The sequence below is a fragment of the Salvelinus fontinalis genome, chromosome 4 (genome assembly GCF_029448725.1).
Source record: "Salvelinus fontinalis isolate EN_2023a chromosome 4, ASM2944872v1, whole genome shotgun sequence".
Classification (NCBI taxonomy): Eukaryota; Metazoa; Chordata; class Actinopteri; order Salmoniformes; family Salmonidae; genus Salvelinus; species Salvelinus fontinalis.
Window position 1 is genome coordinate 53,717,624 of NC_074668.1, and position 19,494 is coordinate 53,737,117.

At 43.2% G+C, this 19,494-nt stretch overlaps 1 protein-coding gene across 1 annotated transcript; it reads right to left on the bottom strand.

The window, feature by feature from the left end:
• Window positions 1–8,784: 8,784 nt before the first annotated feature.
• On the bottom strand, window positions 8,785–19,041 carry LOC129854005 (ankyrin repeat domain-containing protein 34B-like). The gene is made up of 7 exons (XM_055920592.1): window positions 18,723–19,041; window positions 18,395–18,493; window positions 12,128–12,423; window positions 11,665–11,902; window positions 10,952–11,382; window positions 10,497–10,668; window positions 8,785–10,406 (listed from the first exon to the last, which is right to left on the bottom strand). Exons 3-7 carry the CDS (start codon window positions 12,328–12,330, stop codon window positions 9,642–9,644), a joined length of 1,809 nt encoding a protein of 602 aa, XP_055776567.1. The 5' UTR covers window positions 12,331–12,423; window positions 18,395–18,493; window positions 18,723–19,041; the 3' UTR covers window positions 8,785–9,641.
• Between the last annotated feature and the right edge of the window lie 453 nt (window positions 19,042–19,494).

Consider the following 19,494-nt stretch of genomic DNA (forward strand, 5'->3'; position numbering starts at 1 on the left):
TAATATAACGATTATCAATATGCCTGAACAGGCGCCCCGAAAATAATATTCTAAAGATCAGTCCTTGGACACAGAGGGGTTAAAAACTAAAGTTAGTGTCCATCTAGTGAAGACAGGAGAACCGGACAGAAGTAGCCAGCATCAGACAACAAGTGAGGGGGAAGCCCTCCACGGATTTAACAGGTGGAAGAAACAATCGGGGAGCTCCATCGGTCCACAAGAAATGCAGGCAGCCGGTGATGATGTAGCGGTAGCTAGGATAACTAGGATGCTGCTGGTGGAGTAGCTAGCTAGCTTACCTAGCTGTACCGACTAGCTAGGATAAACTAGGATGCTGCTGGTAGAGTAGCTAGCTAGCTAACCTAGCTGTACCGACTGGCTAGGATAACTAGGATGCTGCTGGTAGAGTAGCTAGCTAACTTAGCTAGCTGTACCGACTAGCTAGGATAACTAGGATGCTGCTGGTAGAGTAGCTAGCTAACTTACCTAGCTGTACTGAGTAGCTAGGATAACTATGATGCTGCTGGTAGAGTAGCTAGCTAGCTTATCTAGCTGTACTGACTAGCTTGGCTAGCTAGCAGGTCATTTGTCTGTCCCTCATCTCGATGATGATGACGAATCCGGTGAACCACAAAATGAAACAAGGATAGAGAGTGAAAAGGATCTGTCTACACCATTAAGCAAAAAGCAAATTGAACAATAAACTTCGGCAGGGTAGCCTAGTGGTTAGAGCATTGGACTAATAACTGAAAGGTTGCAAGTTTGAATCGCTGAGCTGACAAGGTACAAATCTGTCATTCTGCCCCTGAAAAGGGCAATTAACCCACTGTTCCTAGGCCGTCATTGAAAATAAGAATTTGTTCTTAACTGACTTGACTAGTTAAATAAAGGTAAAATAATAAAAAAAACTCTGTAACCAACTCCATCGTTATTCCCCAAGATCACCTCAGCCCACTCTGACCGTAACCGGACAAAATGCTTGGCGCCACACTGAACGTGGACGGGGACAGTTCTGTACGGGAACGCGGGCAGTTCCAGAACGCGGACATGAGCAGTGCAACACAGTCATCTAAATCCAGTCTTTACAGTGGGTTACATTAGTAATATTCATTTTTTAAATTATTAAATAAAACAAACATTCTACGTTTTTTTATTACAATATTTTGAGATCTGGGTCCATATCGCCAAAGTGTCTCAGAGTAGAAAATTGGGTGTTTAAGTGCTGAGAATAAAGACATTTTACACTTATGGGTATAAATTAAAGCTATGCATGAAGTCTCTAGTCCCACCTAGTCGGTAGATATTTAGGACACCTCGTGAGCTGTCCTAAGTAGTTAAGTTAAAAGCAGATGTCTTGATAATACTATAGAATAATGCAGTGAGTCAGTGGTTCCTGCGCCACATGTAATTGCTTTGTTAAAAATAATGTTTTTATATTTGATATGATCAATCCATAAATAAATAAATAAATGTTTTTATATTTGATATCCATAAATAATATAGACCTACATGCAATCTTGTGCTTTTGGCAATGATCTATGTATAATAACTATGTAACAAGTGAGACCATGTATGTCTGCATAGTATTTTGTCTTCATTTTGGCAGATTTTCACGTGGCCTGCTGGACGTCATTTTGCAGGGCTCTGGCATTGCTCCTCCTGCTCAAAGGCGGAGTTAGCGGTCCTGCTGCTGGGTTGTTGCCCTCCTACGGCCTCCTCCACGTCTCCTGATGTACTGGCCTGTCTCCTGGTAGCGCCTCCATGCTCTGGACACTACGCTGACAGACACAGCAAACCTTCTTGCCACAGCTCGCATTGATGTGCCATCCTGGATGATCTGCACTACCTGAGCCACTTGTGGTGGTTGTAGACTCCGTCTCATGCTACCACTAGAGTGAGAGCACCGCCAGCATTCAAAAGTGACCAAAACATCAGCCAGGAAGCATAGGAACTGAGAAGTGGTCTGTGGTCACCACCTGCAGAATCAGTCCTTTATTGGGGGTGTCTTGCTAATTGCCTATAATTTCCACCTTTTGTCTATTCCATTTGCACAACAGCATGTGAAATTCATTGTCAATCAGTGTTGCTTCCTAAGTGTACAGTTTGATTTCACAGAAGTGTGATTGACTTGGAGTTACATTGTGTTGTTTAAGTGTTCCCTTTATTTTTTTGAGCAGTGTATTAAGGAAGTGATAGAAACCTTTTTGGTTCTATAAGGAACCTTCTTTTCTAAGAGTGTATAATAAACACGTTTTTCTTTTGATTATTTAATTCTCTACATCATGTTATTTCAAGTTACCCCTTTGGAGCACAACATCACATTGTTAAAAAAACTATCCTAAATTGGGCATGGCTATAAATTGGGCAATTGAAGGCATCTGGGGGCGTAACATGTGTTCGATAAAAATGTACATTGTATGCAACGTTGTAGGCAACATTGGCAAGGGACTTGATGCCCACTATGCCAAAGCTATTTATGTTAGCTCAGTAAATGGCCACAGAAAAACACAGCCATTTTCCCAGCAAAAGATAGTAGTCACAAAAAACAGAAATAGAGATAAAATGAATCACTAACCTTTGATGATCTTCATCAGATGACACTCATAAGACATTATGTTACACAATACATTTATGTTTTGTTCGATAATGTGCATATTTATATCCACAAATCTCGGTTTACATTGGCGCCATGTTCAGAAATGCCTCCAAAATATCCAGAGAAATTGCAGAGAGCCACGTCAAATAACCGAAATACTCATCATAAACTTTGATGAAAGATACATGTTTTACATAGAATTAAAGATACACTTGTTCTTAATGCAACCGCTGTGTCAGATTTAAAAAAAAAACTTTACGGAAAAAGCAAACCATGCAATAATCTGAGACGGCGCTCAGATATAACAACATTTCTCCGCCATGTTGGAGTCAACAGAAATACGAAATGACATCATAAATATTCCCTTACCTTTGATTATCTTTATCAGAATGCACTGCCAGGAATCCTAGTTCCACAATAAATCGTTGTTTTGTTCAATAATGTCCATTAATTATGTCTAAGTAGCTACTTTTGCTAGCATGTTTAGTGCACATGTCCAAACGCTCGCGCAGATGCAGGCAAACTCGGACGAAAACTTCAAAAAGTTATATAACAGGTCAAATAAACTGGTCAAACTAAGTAAAGAATCAAGCGTCAGGATGTTGTTATCATAACTATCCAATAAAGTTCCAACCGGAGAATTCCTTTGTGTCTCTAGAAGTTATGGAAAGCAAGACGATATCGTTTGGAACGCACGTGACCAGGAACTGGCATTCTGCCAGACCAATGACTGAAACACCTCCCATCTGGCTCAACATCACAGTAGAGGCTTCATTCCACGTTCTACAGACTGTTGACATCTAGTGGAAGGCGTAGGAAGTGCAAACATATCCATATCTTACAGGGAATTGAATAGGCGATGATTTGAACATCGACCAGACTCAGAATTCTCACTTCCTGTTTGGATTTTTTCTCAGGTTTTTGCCTGCCATTTGAGTTCTGTTGTACTCACAGACATCATTCAAACAGTTTTAGAAACTTCAGAGTGTTGTAAATCCAATAGTAATAATAATATGCATATATTAGCATCTGGGACAGAGTAGAAGGCAGTTCACTCTGAGCACGCAATTCATCCAAAAGTGAAAATGCTGCCCCCTATCACAAAGAAGTTAAAACTTCGTCTCAATAGGGGGTTCTGTTTGCACTTTGTAATAATTTTGTTCCTAAATTAAACTGCTTTGTACTCAATTCTTGCTCGTACAATATGCATATTATTATTACTATTGGATAGAAAACACTCTCTAGTTTCTAAAACCGTTTGAATTATATCTGTGAGTAAAACAGAACTTGACCTTTTTTCCTATTTTCCTATGAGGATGTGAGAATGCTGAAATCTGCTGGCTGTTCTGAGATCTGTTTATAAATCTGCCTGTCTTCTATTGGTTGAGATGCACTGTATACGTCTTCCCCTGGATGTCAGTGAATAGTGAGAATTGAAATGGTGTTGCTAGGCAGATCTGAGAGCTTATAAATGGGCTGGCAATGTGGGGTGCCCCCTTTCTTCTCTTCGCCCTGACGCAGAAAGGAGCTCTGGCTGTCGTTCTAGAACGCTCCGGTTATAGCCCTTAGATATATCCGGCTCTGTTTTTTTTGATATAGGTGTTAAAGACATCATAATGTTGTTATATTAAACCGAGTTATATCAGTTTATATCGGTATATTGCGATTTTCGGATATTTATTTGTGCTGCGTTTTAGTGAGTCGGACACGTCTTTGCCACATGGCTAATGTTTACTGCTAATTCGAACGTTGAAGAGGACAATCTACAACCAAGCAACGATTCTTTTGGACAAAGGACACCTTGCCCTAGATTCTAATGGAAGCTCATCAAATAGTAAGAACTATATATGATGTTAATTCGTTGTTCTGTTGAAAAATGTAGAACGCATATTCTGCCATTAACTTCTTATGGCTGCAAGGGGCAGTATTGAGTAGCCAGATAAAATGTGTCCATTTCAAACGGCCTCGTACTCAATTCTTGCTCGTACAATATGCATAGTATTATTATTATTATTGGATAGAAAACACTCTCTAGTTTCTAAAACTGTTTGAATTATTTCTCTGAGTGAAACAGAACTCATTCTGCAGCACTCTTCCTGACCCGGAAGTTCAAAGTCTGAAATCGATGCTCTCTTCCTCTTCCTGCCTATAAATGGGCACAAGAGCTATTAGTATACATGCACGTCATACACCTTCCTCTGGGTGTCAAGAAGGCTGTGAGAGAAGAAATGAGGTGATTATCTCGATCTGGGATGGAATAAATCCTCTTGGAATGTCGTGTACCCCATTTCCAGTACTCTGAAAAACGCGATTTGGACAGTGGGGTTGCCTTTTGTTTTGCTGACGTTATAGGCGACTATTATTTCCGGCTTTGATTTTATTTGATACATGTCACCATATCAACGTAAAGTATGTTTTTTCAATATAGTTTCATCAGATTATTGAAATTTTTTCGGGAGTTTTGCTGTGTTCCGTTCTCTTCCGTTTGTTTACATGGAGAGATCCGTGTAACCCGGCTAGCGCGCTTGCTAAATGGAGAGAGAATGTTGCCATTCTGAATCCAAACAACGACTCATCTGGACAAAGGACACCTTGTTCAACATTCTGATTAAAGATCAGCAAAAGTAAGACCCAATTTATGATGTTATTTCATATATCTGTCGTAGTCGCCGGCGCCCATTGTGCTATTGTGCTAAGCTAATATAACGCTACATTTTGTTTTCGCTATAAAACATTTAATAAATCGGAAATATTGTCTGGCATCACAAGATGCCTGTATTTCATTTGCTTTACACTATATATTTTTCAGAAATGTTTCATGGTGAGTAATTAGGTATTTGACGTTGGTGTCTGTAAATATTATGGCTGCTTTCGGTGCAATTTCTGAATGTAGCTGCAATGTAAACTATGATCTATGAAGAACTAATGTATCTTTCATTTGCTGTCCAACCTGTATTTTTTAGTCAAGTTTATGATTAGTTATCGATTAGATTAGGTGCCTCTCCCAAGATTTCTCCCGACATATTGTTGGCAGCCTGGCTACTTTTCTCATTGTATAACCACGATTTGTGCCGCTAAATGTGCACATTTTCGAACAAACTCTATATGTATTGTGTAATATGATGTTATAGGACTGTCATCTGATGATGTTTTGAGAAGGTTAGTCAAAAATGTAATATCTTTTGCTGGTTTATTCGCTGTCGCTAACGTGCATGAATCAATGCTGCTGTGTGGTTGGCTATTGTAGTAAGCTAATATAATGCTATATTGTGTTTTCGCTGTAAAACACTTAAAAAATCCGAAATATTGGCTGGATTCACAAGATCTTTGTCTTTCATTTGCTGTACACTGTGTATTTTTCAGAAATGTTTTATGATGAGTATTTAGGTAATACACGATGGTCTCTGTAGTTATTCTAGTTGCTTTGGTGAGAGTTGTGATGGTGGCTGCAATGGTAAACTATGATTTATACCTGAAATATGCACATTCTTCTAACAAAACATATGCTATACAATAAATATGTTATCAGACTGTCATCTGATGAAGTTGTTTCTTGGTTAGTGGCTATTTATATCTTTATTTGGTCGAAATTGTGATACCTACCTATGCAGGAAAAAAATTGTGTCTTTTGCTATCGTGGTTAGCTAATAGATTTACATATTGTTCTTCCCTGTAAAACATTTTAAAAATCAGAAATGATGCCTGGATTCACAAGATGTGTATCTTTCATCTGGTGTCTTGGACTTGTGATTTAAAGATATTTAGATGCTAGTATTTACTTGTGACGCTATGCTAGTCTATGCTAGTCAGCTTTTTTACTGATGGGGGTGCTCCCGGATCCGGGTTTGTGAGGAAGTAGAGGTTAACTCAACAGTGCGCAGTTAAAAAGCTCAACGAACAGTGCCGGTTCAAGGCTTTTATAGAGAAGCACATCCTTTTTGAATACGTGGCAGTCAGCAGATAGTGTGTAAAAGGTAATTAGTTGTGTGTGCAGACTCAAGATAGCACAATGTTGATAGCACGAGGGCTCAACCGTCGAACTGCATTCACAACAGCAAAACACTATAATGTGCTCCTTTCTGCAAGTTTCCATACGTGACTTTCTGTAGGCAGTAAACCCACGGGATGTCACATGCTGCGGCCGCACCCAAGCGGACCTTAGCTATACCCTCTGCTTGGCTCTACTCTCCTCTCTATTCTACACTCTTCACTTAATCCTCTGTGTGTGAGTGTGCAAGCTGTCCCAATTCGAACCTAATGGAATGACGCCTCTCCCTTCTCCCAGTGTAGCCAACCATCCGACAATAAAGACCCTGCGTCTCTGTTTTGTTCCCTCTCTCAGGTACAGCCTGACATTGTAGACACATAGTGATGTGTTTGCTGATCTGCTCTTGTGTATAACCCTGTCTCTCTGTGTTGTGATCTCCCTCAGGTACAGCCTGACAGTGTGGACAGGCCAGACTGATGTTTTGGCCTTCTGCCCTACAGGAGAGACATTAACAAGAGCAAGGTCTATTATAACCTGCTGGACTCCCTGGCTACTGATCTAGGATCAGGTGCTCCCATGTCCAGTCATTATCTAAAATGCTAAATTGATACTAGAAAACTATTTCTGTGTTTGTATTTTTCAAATAATACACCATTATGCTCATGAATTGTATGACATGTCACCCTTGAGATATCCTGTTTCAGCTCATTTACATTTTAGTAATTTAGCAGATGCTCTTATCCAGAGTGATTTACAGTTAGTGCATTCATCTTAAGATAGCTAGATGTGACAACCACATATCACAGTCGTGTAAGTACATTTTTCCTCAATAAAGCAGAAATCAGCATCCGAGGGAAGCTTGTTCCACCCTTGGGGTTCCAGGGCAGAGAAGAGTTTTGACTTGACTGAGCGGGAGCTGACCTCCCTTAGAGATAGGACGGCCAAGAAACCAGAGGTGGCAGAACAGAGTGCTCAGGGAGGATGTAGGGTTTGAGCACAGCCTGAAGGTAGGGAGACTCAGTTCCCCTTGCTGCTCCGTAGGCAAGCGCCATGGTCTTGTAGTGGAGGCGAGCTTTGACTGGAAGCCAATGGAGTGTACAGAGGAGCGGGGTGACGTTGGAGAACAAGGGAAGGTTGTACACCAGACGGGCTGCAACGTTGTGGATAAGTTGGAAGGGATTTGAAGGCACAAGTGGGGAGCCCAGCCAACAGAGCGTTGCAGTAGTCCAGGTGGGGATCTGATGACTCGGAGTAGTACCTGCACCACTTCCTGTGTGATGGAAGGTCGTACTCTATGGATGTTGTAGAGCATGAACCTGCAGGAGCGAGTCACTGTTTTGATGTTTGCAGAGAATGGCAGGGTGTTGTCCAGGGTCACACCAAGGTTCTTAGCACTCTGGGAGGGGGAAATCAAGGAGTTGTCGACCACGATGGAGAAGTCCTGGAATGGGCAGGCCTTCCCTGGGAGAAAGAGCACTCCATCTTGTCGAGGTTGAGCTTGGGGTGGTGGGCTGACATCCAAGCTGAGATATTGTCCAGGTTTCAAACAATGAAGGGACAGGAAAAGAAGGCGATGCTACAGTAATTAGAGGACTAACCATCTTCTGGTAGATGGGAAGGCTTTCCCAAAAACCTTCTCAGTTAGATGTTAACTAGCTACAAAGTAGCCTATGCTTACCTGGCAGAATAATGTCATGTTTATTTGCATCAATCCAATGGCCTATTGTTTTGCAAACTCCATCTCATGTGCTACAAACCAAACAACAGTGCTAGGTGCCTGCACACTTGAATTAAAGGGTAACTACGGCCCTTAACAGTGGTCTCCTGATGTGGTTTAAGCATTGTTATGTACTTACAACATCAAATTGTGTGGTTTTTCTATTAAGAAAGTGTGACTTTGAAAGCAAAAAAAACGGAACAAAATAAAGTGAATTCTATCTGTTTCAATAGTAGGCCTACTTGCACAGTACAGCTTGGGTTGGACTGACTGTGAAAGACCAATATGGGATTGATCATTTTGAAGGTTTCAGGGTGTATGCTATTGTTTTACACGGGGCAACTTTCCTTTGCCGGTCAGGCTGTTTGGGACATTTTGGGGAAAATTTGAGTATTCCCACTTCTCCAGGCACCACTACACCACTGATGGAGCACAGAGTATAGAGTATAGCACAGAGTATAGAGAAAAGAGGAGAGGGCCGTAAAAGCAGTTTATTAGCAGTGAAGAAGCACAACAGAACAACTGAAAGGCAATACAACACCTAGCTCGTCAAAAGGTGTACAAAACAGCAGCGTTGAATAAATACTCAGCAAATAATGCTTGTGTTCAAGAATCTTTACTGTCTTATTTACATTTTTTGGTGTTTCGTTTTTTCCACTGACACATATTAATATTTTCCTTAGTGACTTAGATCTTCCACAGTCAGAGGAGTTAGCCTGAGTCCCAGATGTGTTTGTGCTGTGTTGCCAATCCATTGCTTTCCGCAGTCATTGATTTAGTCAGAGAATGACTCACTCCCCCTTCCCTTTGAAGAGTAAATTATTTTGTCCTTATAGGATTCCTTCATCCCAGTTCATTCCATGTGTTTAAAAGCATCTCTGTCTGTTGTTAGATGTCCCGAGGAGGAGTACCACGAGATTTCTGCTCTCAGACTTCAAACGGATATGAATGTATCAATTGATCAAAGAAGAGCTGTTGTGTTACCGATGGTTCTGATGCGCCGATCGTAAGTCCTCTATTCCTTCCTGAGCTTGATGGAATTACAAGTCTGGTTGTCAAAGGAAGTGTAATTAAGCACATTGAAAAAGCTGGGATGAGCAATAATACACTTCTAGTAAGAAGGCACAAGTTCTTTGTTAACAATGTTATGGTCACACAGCAGCAACAGAGCTTGATATAGGAAGCGAGGCACAAAGTAGTCAGACACACAAAGAAAATGCAGCGTTCTAGTCTGGTCCCAAAACTGTTTGTGCAGTTTTGCCAAGGCGTAACAATGACTATAGGCCTGGGGTTCGCAAGACGGCACGAACAGACCTGGGACCGGGCTAGCATCGTTCGTCTTAGTGGCTGAAGAGCTCCTCGAAGTTGACAAGCTGTTTAATCTGCTCAGTCTGCATGGAGTGTCTTCTCAGCAATGTTTTAAACTTCAGATCCCTGTGGAAGGAAGGTGCACAGGGGACGAGAAGCTTTGACCCCGGCCCTGCTACAACACCCCCATTCAGATTCAGTGCTTTGGTGCTCCCACTCAGGCTGGGGCAGGTTGAGGTGGGGCTGACCCCGATGTCGGGTATGGGTGCGTGGGGGTTAATAGGAGGCAGGTATCCCGGCCGGGTGTGGGAGATGTGATCCAGGAGCAGGGCCCCCGAGCCTCTTCTCTCCAGGTTTGCGGGTCCCCTTCTCTGGGCAGTGCTCTCCAGGGACTCCCTGGAGCCTGACAGGGTGGATGACCGGCTGGTGACCAGCTTACGCTTCTCAGTTCCCCCTACACCACCCCCTATGCCTCTGTAGGATTCATTACACTCTGGGTGGCTGCTGTGGCCGAACTGGGGCAGCTGGGAGTCAGAGCTATAGTGGTCCATGCCGATGTTTCGGCGGCGGACTACATTCCTTAGGCTGGACACGGCCAGGTTAGGGAGGCAGCAGTCTAGGGAGGTTTTGTCCACTGGGAGGGCTGGTTCATGGCCGCCACAGGGACAGTTGGGGCAGCCTCCTCCGTCCCCCCGGTGCAAGAGGTTGGGGTGGGAAGAAGCTGCAGCACTGTCGTAAGACATCTTCCTACTCAGGCCTCTCCTTCGTCCTCCACCACCTCCCTCGCTCCCAGCCACCTGAGATACAAAAAATACACCGAAAAATGTATTATGATATAGACACATGATTGTTGTTATTATTATTACACATGAAGTTATTATTATTACCTGCTCCAGGGCCCTTAGCAGCCCCGTGGCATCTTTGGCGTCGATGCTCTGGTGACGGGCGAGGGTCGGATGTACCCCGGGCCCTGCCCTTCCGGACCCAGACAAGGCCAAGCTGTTGACCCAGAAGGAGAGCTCCTCCTCTGGGGTGATGTCCAGCAGCTCCTCGGTCAGGCTGAAACAACCCACACACATGCAAAAAAATACACATTTGGTTGGAGAGGCTGGAGCAATTGGCAGTTACTAGTGCAGCGCCATGTTAGCAGTTTAGGGGTTTAGTGCCTTCAAGGGCACATTAGCAGGGGTTCAAATCCCATGTCTGTCAGGAAAAAAATAGGTTCACAGTGGGCGGCAACCAGAGGGTTGCTGGCATCAACCCTCTGGTTGCCGCCCACTGTGAACCAATTTGTTTCCTGACAGACATGGGATTTGAACCCCTGCTTCTTTTGGCTACCTACCTAGAGGCCTTGCTCTGCTGCAGCAGCAGGGATGGAGGGATCTTCAGCCAGGGCTCCGAGTGGAGCCGCTGGACATGGAGCAGCTTCACCACCCCAGGACTGGGGCCTCGTAACAGGCTAGGGTCCCTGGTTGGGGAGCCCGGCTGAGAAGAACCAGAACCAGTAGAACCAGAGATGGTAGTTCCCATTCCACAACCCTGCTGGTGGTGCTCCCTGAGACCCAAGAGGGAGCTCCCTGGCTGGGGGGAGGTGATGGCGGGGGAGCCCTGTGGAGGGGTGCGGAGCTGTATGTCTGAGGGGGACATGCAGCAGGTGGCCGAGCCAGGGGTGCAGTGCATGCGCTCTTCCAGGTCGGGCGGTGGAGGCACGTTCAAGTACTGCTTGGTCATCTGGCATCCCGAAGGTAGCTTGTCCGTGGTGATGATGATGACCTATAATGTAATATAATATAAAACATAATACATGCCATTTAGCAGACGCTTTAATCCAAAAGTGACTTATAGTAGAGCATGCAAACATTTGGCCCCAGCGTAGGGTTGCAAAAATTCAGCAACTTTCTCAAAGTTCCCAGGTTTTCCAAAAATCCTGGACGGAATACTCCAGCAATCATAAGTTCATAAGCACCAAATCTGGAATCCTCCAACTAGAATTTCTGGAAAACTTACCAGAATATTGCAAACCTACCCAAGCGGGAATCAAACCCACATCCCCACCTCCTTGCCCTTGGCCTTGCAGGCATCCAGAAGGCCTCTCAGGGCCTCCTTGTCCCCTGCATTGACAGCATAGACCAAAGCTGAGGAGCCAGAGTGGTCATTCAGACTGGGGTCGGCTCCACTCCCCAGCAGCAGAGAGAGGACGTCCCCTCCGGCCTGCTCCAGACACGCATGCATCAGGGCCGTCTTACCGGCCTTATCCTGGATGTTTGGGTCAGCACCACTCTCCAGCAAGTACCTGTGGGGGGACATGAATGACATGTTGATCAATACTCTGTGGATCAGTAAACCCCTGAAGAGGAGGTAAAGTGTATTTTTACTTGGCAACTCTATGGTAGGGCAGGGGTGGCCAATATTATTCATGAAGGGCAGGTGTTGGTGCAGGATTTGGTCTCCAATGTATTATTTAAGCCAGGTGTGTACCCAACCCATACGACGTGTCATGGACTAGTAACTTACTTACCGAACCATCTTGTGTTTGGGCACGCTCTGTGCGTCCGTGTGGCGTGTCCGGCACGCCACCATGAGGGGCGTCTCACCGCGCTCGTTGCTCTCGTTGATGTAAGCCCCTCCCTCCAGCAGCAGGCGTGTCAGACGCAGTCGACTCAGGAACACGGCCTTGAGTAGAGAGTTCCCATCCGTGCGCACCTCCGTCGCGTCCTCCATGCCAGGATCAAAGGTATAGTGGCTCTCTATTGCAGATACTGGTACTGTGTCTTATAGAGTCATCATTAGTGTAGAGTCAAGTCTGTCAATGCCCTGTGGAATGTCAGATGGACAGAAAATGTGTCTTAGTGTTACTACAGCATTACAGCAGAATTAAAGGTGTAAGGTCATGCTAATGCCGGTAGTGTTACTGTGGTTTATAGGGTCATCTGTGAGATTCTAGATGTTAATTTGTCATGGCCCTGTGGGAACATATATAGACAGATGTGTTCATAGAAATATAATTACTAGAGTATTACTAGAGTAGATTATATAAGGATTCCCCATTCAAGTCAGTGTGCTGTGATGGGTAGACCGGTGGCCATATTGAGTGTACCTATAACTGAGGGGGTCTGATTTTTTGTTTCCGCTGCTTGAATATTTGGATGTGTTGGCTCTTTTAGATTTTCGGAAATTTTGAGGATAGATTATGGTAATATTATGAAGTCATAGATTATGGAACCATCTTGGACCACACATTATTTCCTGCTCCTAACACCTAGGATATCTTCACTTTATTTTCAGAGACAGTGAAGACTAAGGAGGACTAGTGAGACAGGCTATATCCCAAATGGCACCCTGTATAGGGAGCTATCACACCCTGATCTGTTTCACCTATCGTGTGCTTGTCTCCACCCCCCATCAGGTGTCCCCTATCATTTTTACCCATTATCCCCTGTGTATTTATACCTGCATTTTTGTCTGTTGCCAGTTCATCTTGTTTTGTCAACTCTTACCAGCACGTTTCCCATTTCTCCAGTTCTGTAACGTCGGGTGAGTGAAATGAGTGAGGAGTCAAATGCAGAGAGCGAAAATGAACGGGAAAACGCTTTAATGTCCTTAAAAAACGTAACAGGTCCAATAGATGGGTGAATGCCCAAAACACTGGCGCTAAACAAACCCAAAACCTCGTTACAAACACTGGACAGCGAAAAACCCAAAACAAGACACGATACATCACCAATCGTAACAACCAACAAGCCCGCACAAACACCAGCGGGCAAAACGAACATGAATAGCACCCATCCCAAAACCCCAACAAGGAACAGGTGAAAACAATTAGACAGAAATAAACAAAAAGGAAAAAGGGATCGGTGGCACCTAATAGACCGTCGACGACGACCGCCAAGCGCCACCCGAACAGGAAGGGGAGCCACGTTCGGTGGTATTCGTGACAAGTTCCCTAGTTTTTTCCCCTAGTTGTTTTCTAGTCTTCCCTGTTCCAACTTCTCTGCCTGCCACTCTGTCCCTGGTTGACTCTGCCTTGGATTACAAACCTCTGCCTGCCCTCAACCTGCCCTTTGCCTGCCCCTTTGTTTATAAGAAATATTCTGAGTACAGAACTATCCGCCTCCTGTGTCTGCATCTGAGTCATATCCCGAGTCGTGATAGGAATAGGGTGTCATTTGGGACACAGGCACGCTTAATTTCAAGGTGTGATGATATTTTAATAGTTCTTAAATCAGCGGTTATGTAATAAAACACCCACTTAGTAATGAAGTGATGCATTTACTTCTGTGGTTCTGTACTAATCCCTGTCCTTGTTGAGGTGCTCTGTGTATGTGCTTTGTGCCTAACCTTGTCCTTGGTACGTGGACGTCAAGTATACACTCAGTATTCAGACGCAGTATGTTACACAACTCTCTCTCTCACACACACGCGCCTCTCTCCCCACAGACAGCTTGAGTACATACAAAGGGACATCTCTCTCTTCAAGACATGTACTGTAAAGGAAGAAAACTTAGTCCTCTCTGACCCTCCTAGAGTGACTGTATGCAGCACTAAATTCCATTGTCTGCTTGGCCTTGTGTTTTTGTTGCTGCCATCCAACAGACTTTTATATATATATATTAAAGTCTGTTGGATGGCAGTAACAAAAACACAAGGCCAAGCAGACAATGGATATATATATATATGAGAGAGAGAGAGAGAGAGAGAGAGAGAGAGAGAGAGAGAGTGAGAGAGCGAGAAATATTGTTTGTGTGCGTATTCATCATCGCTGTGTGTGTGTTTGGTAATTTCAAAAGGTAAGATATGCGTAGGAAGGTGGATAACATGAGGCATTCTGAAGGCTCTGCCGCTTTCAAATAACCAGAGTCCAATCCATTCAGCGGCCTTTTGTATTGGAAGGCTAAGGGTCTGCTTCAATAGTCTGCTGCAGTAACCAGTATCACTGTATTTGGATAGTTCCAAGTAGATTGTTTGTAGATAAACTGCTGTTTGAACATCTACTGATTAACTAACCATCCACTAACCCTAACCCTAACCGTAACACGTATCCTCACCTTACCATTAACCCTTACCGTTATTCTAAAGCTAATCCTAACCCTAACCACATACTTTAGCAACAGATAGTTTGATATGTAGACCAGCATTTCAGACTATCCACATAAAGTGTAACCCAGTAACAGAGTGAGAGGCATAGCCACAGTACCATTGTAAACATAATATATATATATAAAATAAAAATTCACTCAGAATTTTAAGGGGGTGTTGCAGCACTCTCAGCACCCCTACTTCCCGCGGCTATGGTGAGAGTATAGGGGAACTAACAATGAATTAAGTTTGTGATAGAAAAATGTCCGCTCTAAGGACCAAGGACTTAAGAGTTCAATGACCAAAAGGATTGTCCTTTTATTTCATGCAATGTCATGTGATTTATAGTCAACCCCAAAAATGTGTGGTATCAAATTGTTCACCTCAAGCCGCTGACCAAATTGATTATATGATAACCTCTCTAAAGTCCATGCAATGGAATGTTTGCAGGCTGATAAAGCATAGATGTTTATCTATGGATAAAGCCATGTGAAGACAAAATGTAATGTTCACATGCTCATTGACTATCAAACAACAAAATAAAAAAGGCCTATAGGGAGGAGGTCAGAGACCTGGCCGTGTGGTGCCAGAACAACAACCTCTCCCTCCACGTGATCAAGACAAAGGAGATGACCGTGGACTACAGGAAAAGGAGGGCTGAGCATGCCCCCATTCACATCGACGGGGCTGTAGTGAAGCAGGTCGAGAGCTTCAAGTTCCTTGGTGTCCACATCACCAACAAACTATCATGGTCCAAACACATCAAGACAGTCGTGAAGAGGGCACGACAACGCCTATTACCCCCTTCAGGAGAGTGAAAAGATTTGGCTTGGGTCCTCAGATCCTCAAAAAGTTCTACAGCTGCACCATCGAGAGCATCTTGACTGCTTGCATCACCGCCTGGTATGGCAACTGCTCGGCATCCAACCCGCAAGACCAAGCTTCCTGCCATCCAGGACCTATATACCAGGCGATGTCAGAGGAAGGCCCTAAAAATTGTCAAAGACTCCAGCCACTGGAATTCTCTTTACTACCGCACGGCAAGCGGTACAGGAGCGCCAAGTCTATGTCCAAAAGGCTCCTTAACAGCTTCTACCCACAAGCCATAAGAATGGCTACCCGGACTATTTGCATTGACCCCCCCCACCCGCTTTTTTTTACGCTGTTGCCGCTCGCTATTTATTATCTACAGATAGTCACTTTACCACTTGATGTATTCGGTGCTTGTGACAAATAAAATCAGAAAAGTTGAGGTTAACTTTAGAGTGCACAGAGAGAGAGCGTGGCACAAAATATTGCATGTGAGATTAAAGATACTTTTGAAAAACTAGATGATTAGTTCTAGGATTACTTTTAAATTCAGAAAGGATTTTTGCCCAAATATAGACTATGACACCTTTCTGTTTTCTCAATGACATTCAATTCAGCATAAAAAAGGTGCAAGTTTTAGATTGTTCCACCTGAGCGAGTCTGACCACAAGTCAGAGACCACTGATGATACACCAAATGCGTTTAATGGATGCTTTTAGTCTTCTTCTAATGCCTCTTAAGGGGAAAGTAATCAGAAAGTAACTGAAAGCAATCCGATTCGTTACTGAGTTTGGGTAATCCAAAATGTACCGATTGCCATTTTGAACAGGTAACTACCAGAATACATTTAGAAACTAACCTACCCAGCCCTTACACACTCAGGTTGTACAACGACGTACAACACATTTGATACAATGATATTTTGTGATACAACATCTCTGTTGTATATGTTTGCCAACATGACAACTTTAAGACAACCATTGTGCAGTTTCTTCTCACCACTTGTGTAATTATTGTTGTAAAAAAAAGACTGTTGTATCACAACTGTTGTGCCAAATACATTCTACATCAGTACAACATGAGTGTTTATAGGGCCAGAGAGTGTGGCTGCATGTGTTTGCAGACAGGAGGAGGTGTGTGCTCTCCACAGTCAGGGCCTGTCTCAAATGCACCCTATTCCCTATAGCCCAGGACCTTGGTCAAAAGTAGTGGACTATATAGGGAATTGTGTGCCATTTTGGATACAACCTCTGAGGCAGCAAGACTTGTGATGAGGGCTCTCTCTGTAGGGTGGCATTTAAACCTCAGTCAGCACTTTGCTTTGAGAGCCCGGCCCTGCCCTTCAAACTGCCTGAGTACAGAGAGAATACCTGAGGAGACAGTTAGAGTCCCAAATAGCATCCTATATATCCACTATATAGTAGGTCACACCCATCACTTATCACAACTAGCATAATGTTTCATTTATGTGATATGCAATTTTCAGAGTGTAGGGCAGGCTGACCTCGTCTTATTCAGCATGTACACACAAACACACACACACACACACACACCTACATGTGTACAAGCACACACACCAGAACTACAGATGGACAACAGAACAAAACGTAGCTTACATTCATTTGAGATTGTTTATCAAAAGAAGGTCTTTGAGGAAGCTTAGCTGGCTTAATGGCGTATTCAGTGGGATAAAAGAAAACCCTCACACCTGCTTTGCTCTTTACACACACACGCACACACACACACACACACACACACACACACACACACACACACACACACACACACACACACACACACACACACACACACACACACACACACACACTACATTACAGTAGGGTAACAGTGTCACAGTCAAAGAAATAACCAGGTGGCTGGTTCTTACTGTATGTATAGAAATAATACAAATATTGAAATTTGATGGTGATGGTATAAAACCACTCTCTGAATGAGACTCAACTGAATACTATGGAAGGTACATTTCATCCCTAGATTCTGCACGGCTGAGATTATCCTGTACAATAATCTGCGTAATGTTATTTATGTGTTGTTGTTTTTGTTTTTTTACAATAAGGTTCAAATTAGGGTTACTGTGTATGTTTCTTAGTTGAACATTTAAATATGGGCTACGTTGGTTCTTTAATATGCCTCAACGCAATCATAAACAGATATCTACTAGACCATTTAGAGTTAATCGTTGTTCTACTCTACAGTTCAATCTCCCCTCCAAAAGACTGATAGCAACTTCAAGTGGGGATTTGTGTGTATTTGCTTAGCTGGGTGTGTATGTGTTTGCACTGAATTTTTTTATTTGCATATAGAAAGGTGGTTATTGTAAAAAATATTTTCCCATAATGACCAGAAACTTTATTAGAAAGCAATCATAGAACGTGGTTGGGAGATGTTGAAGAGTCTACTACTCTCCACTATACTTTCTTATGATTACATTTGATTTGTGCATTAGTAATTTTGACTAAAGTAATACTTAGAGGGATGCCCGTATATCTCACACAGACTTTCCAGGAAATGCTTTACACAAGTCAGCGTAGTGAACTATCAGCTCGCAAACAGACATTGGCAGAATTTATAAGCAACAAATTATACAATGATGCTGGATGAGTGAGTTTTAAAAAGCTTTATGACATAGAGAAAATGCTATTCCTATGTAAACAACAATCTATTCTTTTTCACTATCACACATAAGACTTACATGCTCATTACTATTTTCAATTAAATAATTGTGTGAAACTTATTTTTTCTGTCACTGAACTCACCCTCATAACACTTTTCAGTTATTCGTCATCCTTCTCAGTCCTGTCTTAATTTTTTTGTTTGATCTTTAAACACATATATTCACAGCATATACATTATAAGTTATTTCAACTGAATGACTTACCTTGAGTTTTGTGGTCATGAACTCCTCAAACCACCTGTGATTCACTTCTGTTTTTTTATATCCTGGTCGAACAGTTTCTAATTCACCAAAAGATGCCCACTGAGGAATGAAAGAGGGAAGAAGGTAGAAAAGGATAGTGGATATAATGTTACGACCTATAAGAGCGATACCTAGTCAGTTGTACAACTGAAATGTGTCTTCTGCATTTAACCCAACCCCTCTGAATCAGAGAGGTGCAGGGGGCTGACATAATTGACATCCACATCTTCAGTGCACAGGGAACAGTGGGTTAACCACCTTGCTCAGGGTCAGAATGACAGATGTTTACCTTGTCAGCTCGGTGATTCGATCCAGCAACTTGTTGGTTACTGGCCCAATGTTCTAACCACTAGGCTACCTGCTGAAATGTTGTGGCCTGTGATTGAAAGGTCCTTTGAGTAAGAGAAAGAGAGAGAGAGAGAGCGAGAGAGAGAACATGGAAGCAGGTGTGACAGTTGTAATGGCTAGCTAGAGAGAGAGAAAGATTTACATTTTAAAGTAAGAGAGACAGGGAGGGAAGGAGAAGAGAGAGTGTGACACAGGGATGTAGAGCAAAGAGTGTGGTGACTGGAGAGGAGGAGAATTTGGTAGAGAGCCAGAAACTAAAGTTAATAACAGGGCATGACGGTCTCTGCAAATTAAATAACACAGGAGACAGACAGCCAATGAGAACTCATTCTATTATTCCCATTCTGACGGTGCAGACCATGGGTCTGAGGTAGATGCGCAGGTAGAAAGGCACATACCCATTTTCTGTCTTTGTTGTATTAAAAAAATGGTGTTTGTGAGTGTGAGAGAGAGAGAGTGTATGCGCGTATGTTTGTGTGCGTGGGTGCACACGTGTGTGGCAGTATGTCATAACCCTTGTTTGAGTATCCCAGGTATTGAACTGTCTGTTTAAGTCTTCATAGATCTGTGTGATGACTCGGCAGACAGACAGCGTCAGATCCTGACACTCAAGGCTGAGGCAATGAAGGCAGCCTTTTGAACAACTCTAAAACAACAAACACTGTTTAAGCGTCAGCACAGCATTCAGCCTGCGTAGACAGGAAGACACAACA

Bases quoted from the DNA above. Each gene is read 5' to 3' on its own strand.
- LOC129854005 (XM_055920592.1), bottom strand. From the start codon at position 12,330: ATGGAGGACGCGACGGAGGTGCGCACGGATGGGAACTCTCTACTCAAG. The intron at 11,383-11,664 runs GTGGGGATGTGG...ATTACATTATAG, and splicing joins GCAAGGCCAAGGGCAAGGAG to GTCATCATCATCACCACGGA. The intron at 10,407-10,496 runs GTAATAATAATA...TTTGTATCTCAG, and splicing joins TGCTAAGGGCCCTGGAGCAG to GTGGCTGGGAGCGAGGGAGG.